The 3,718-nt window shown below is 49.6% G+C and overlaps 1 protein-coding gene across 1 annotated transcript; it reads right to left on the bottom strand.

Annotated features, from left to right (window-relative positions):
• Nucleotides 1-426: 426 nt before the first annotated feature.
• On the bottom strand, nucleotides 427-3,576 carry LOC102973499 (keratin, type II cytoskeletal 6A-like; the record flags this gene model as incomplete). Its single annotated transcript, XM_055085166.1, is given in 8 exon segments — nucleotides 427-445; nucleotides 447-541; nucleotides 1,046-1,207; nucleotides 1,322-1,425; nucleotides 1,428-1,437; nucleotides 1,567-1,625; nucleotides 1,808-2,027; nucleotides 2,986-3,576. Coding segments are annotated over 8 exon segments (1,209 nt in total), but the record flags the coding sequence as incomplete, so codon positions are not given.
• Nucleotides 3,577-3,718: the final 142 nt, after the last annotated feature.

Genomic DNA, 3,718 nt, shown 5'->3' on the forward strand with positions numbered 1-3,718 from the left:
CCTTCTGATAGTGAGTAATGGAGGCTCGGGTGAAGCCAGTATAGACGGAGGAAATGAGGACTTAGCCACTTCTGCTCTAACTCATAGGCCAAGAGAAGTCAGAGACAGGAGAGAAGCATCAACCTGAGAAGAGGGCAATGCAGCTGGATGGGGGGCTGAGACAATGTGGGGCCAAGTACCAACAGGAGGAATTCAGTGCCTGTAGTTCTTCCTGCTGGAGGAGGAGGTGGTGGTGTATTTGACGGTGGAACTGCTGCCCCTGGAGGAGCTGAGGCCACCCACTATGGCTCTGCCACTGCCGGAACTGAAGCCACCTCCAACGCTGTGATCACTGCTGTAGGAATAGCCACTGCCTCCGCCCAGGCCTAAGCTACTGCTGACACCACTGACACTGCCATAGCCACTGGACATGGTGGACTGCATGTGGCCATGGTCTGTCTCAGATCAGTCTCTGGATCATGTGGTTGAGCTCAGCAGTCTCCTGCTTGGTGTTGTACATGTCATCACTTTGTCTATGTACCTTGACCTGCAGCTCCTTACACTGTAGTCCAGAAGAATAGAGAAGCAGTGTGCATGGGGGTAGATACAGTGTTTATGGGCTTTCACATGCCACAAATGGCTTTCAATTCCCAGCCATCTAATAAACTCACACCAAACGATGTGACATCTCTAGAAATAGTAGATGGCACAAGATTATTTGCTGCTGTACAACTGAATAGCTCTGTACGATCATTGAGAACCTAGTTTTTCAATAAGCTAGTGATGTTCTTAGTGATATCTAAGGGATTTCACAATCAGGAAGAGGTTGAAGGCAAAACTCAGTAAGGCAATGTCATTAAACTCTCTTTTCTTTTTATTCACTAGGCCTAATTGTAAATTCTCTAATTGTCTACGTGAACTGAGCAATGACAGACCTCCTATGAAATCATCCAGGGTCTTTGTATTTCAAACTCCACTCAAAAAACTGCGGTAGGCTGGTGCAGCTGAGTGTAACCACCTGGGGCGGGGGCACAGGATTTCTCTCCCGTTGCTGGCAACTGCTCACCTTGGTCTGGTGTAAGGACTTGGCCTCAGCCTGCCTCATTTGCGCAATCTCCCCATATAGGCCTTTGACCTCAGAAATGGTGCTGTCCCGGTCCAGATTATGGTTGTTGTCCACAGAGAGGATCGCAGAAATGTCTGAGCTGTAGGATTGCATCTGAGAGCACTCCTACCAGATATGGATTGTTAGTACCTCTGCTTCCAGTGATAAATCTATGAGATCCAACTCCCAAACATTCCATCCACTCACACCCTTAGGCAGAAAAATGAACAAACCAACGAACAAACAGGGTGAGGTTCTCTCCATCTCAAAGTAAGAACATAAGTGATCAATTTGATCGTTAAGGGTATTTATCTTGGTGTGCAGTTCAACCTCATTCATGCAGCATCCACGTCCTGGGAGGGGAGGAACAGCTCAGAGTCGGCCGACCCCTACTCCCAGCCCACCCAATATCTTCTCCTCCCATGTGTGGGCTCTTCCAGCCTTAGCAAAGGAATGGGGACACCTAATATTGCTAAGCTCACCTTCCTCAGTGTTACAGGTTCATTCGGTACTGTTGCAGGCTTATTGATTTCTTCTTCATTTCCAGAGAGGATGATGAAAGATGCTTGAGTCAGTGAGTAAAGGATTTTGAAAGAGCCAACGGAAATTTTCATTTCCATTGGATATTTTTCCTAAGCAGTCGTGCCCTCCACTGGACCTAGTCACTCGGTAGACTTGAAGTGTGGGCTTCAGAAAACCGAGCTCACTTCTCTCCTGTAACTCACTTGTCCTTGAAGTCCTCCACCAGATCCTGCATGTGTCTGAGCTCTGAGTCCGGGCAGCAACTAAAGAAGAGGAGAGATTCCTTCCACCCCATGAGGTTGTTGATGTACTGCTCAAACGTAGGCACCAGGGTCAGCCTCACGGGCTTGGATCCCTGCTGCTGAAGGAGGGTCCACTTGGTATCCAGACCCTTGTTCTGCTGCTGCTCCAGGAACCACATCTGCAGGAAGGCAAGAGAGTCGTTTGCTAGACATAGAAAGAAAGGCACAAGTGTCTGTATTACCAGGTTTCCAAGTAGACTGGGGTGGTGTCCATGGTGCTGGGCTACTAAGGGAATATACAGAGGCTCAGATTGGGCGGTATGCTCCCCTGATATTCTTCCTTCTCAACCGGCAGATCTCACTGATGAAATTCCCCCATAGACTTTTGAGCTGTTCCTGCCCTATAAGTTATTGTGTCTGTCAGTGATTTTTTCATCACTTCCTCTCTTTCTCTTGAGAAGCAGACTCAAAAATGTAATTTAAAATAGTTTTTACCTGATGTATTATACAAAGCTTTTATTTTCTAAAATAAAAGGGATGTTAAATGTTGTCTAATGATTAGGTTCTAATCTAAACTCCCATTTAGTGCATGTATCTCTTCTAAAACACTCTTGATAGATGGTCATGCTCTGTTTCTAGAATAACTTTAAAAAAAAAACAAATTATAAATATTTGCACATCTCAAATGTTTCTTTTTCTCACCTGGATGGAAAATAATTTCACTTTTATTTTCTTCTCTTTGTTTTTCTTTTTTTTTTTTTCTCTTCCTGCTGGAAAGGTAGGCCAGAACCTCAGAGAAGGTAGTGACTGCCTTTTTCTTTGTATCCCATTGTAGACCCATAAGTGGTAAGTGTTAATCCACTTCATTCTCTCTTTTCATTTTCTTTGCTTCAGGGTTATCAAGAGTTGAGAATTCTTCCCAGGCAGGAATGAGAGACATTTAAGGGATCAGTAGTTGTAAATGATTTCCATCACCTTCTGCCTGTGGTTCCCATGGAGCCTGTCCTGCATCCCAGTGGAGAGCTAGCCTGAGTCCCCTCCTCCCTCTCTGCCGAGGCTCCCTCTGGTAGGACATTGGTTGCATCTCTCGACTGGGGACTCTGAAATCCCAGTGGAGGGCAGGTGCTCCCTGCTCACCTTGTCGATGAAGGAGGCGAACTTGTCGTTGAGGGTCTTGATCTGCTCCCGCTCCTCAGTCCTGACCCACTGGATGGTGGGGTCGATTTGCAGGTTGAGGGGAGTCAGGAGACTCTGGTTGATGGTGACCTCTTGGATGCCTCCAGGGGGGCAGATGGGGAAGCCAGGGCCCCCATTGCCCCCACCAAAGCCAGCTCCACCACCGAGCCTAAAGCCACCACCAGCTCCACCGCCAAAACCACATCCACTCCCGGCTCCACCTCCAAAGCCAAGGCTGCCTCCAGCTCTGCCGCCATATCCGCCACCGAGGGCACAGCTGCTCCCTCCGAGGGAGATCCTCTTGGAGCCCCCCACGCCATAGAGGCTGCGGCTGCCAAAGCTAGCTCCTCCACCCACTCCAGCGAGGCCACCACTGCCCCTGGAGCGGGACACGGGCACGCAGCTGAAGCCAGAGCGGGTGACCCCAGGGACTCTGGCTGAGCCGGCACTGAAGACACGGTGGCTGCTGCTCTGGCGTCTCACGGTGGATTTGGAAGTCATGGTTCCTGAAGTCGAAGAGGCTGAGGAGGGCGTGAGAGGTGGAGGGTAGAGCTGAGAGGAAAAGTATGAGATAGGGGGCTTCCCTGGTGGCGCAGTGGTTGAGAGTCCGCCTGCCGATGCAGGGGACACGGGTTCGTGCCCCGGTCCGGGAAGATCCCACATGCCGCGGAGCGGCTGGGCCCGTGAGCCATGG

This window comes from Physeter macrocephalus, chromosome 6 (assembly GCF_002837175.3).
Source record: "Physeter macrocephalus isolate SW-GA chromosome 6, ASM283717v5, whole genome shotgun sequence".
Classification (NCBI taxonomy): domain Eukaryota; kingdom Metazoa; phylum Chordata; class Mammalia; order Artiodactyla; family Physeteridae; genus Physeter; species Physeter macrocephalus.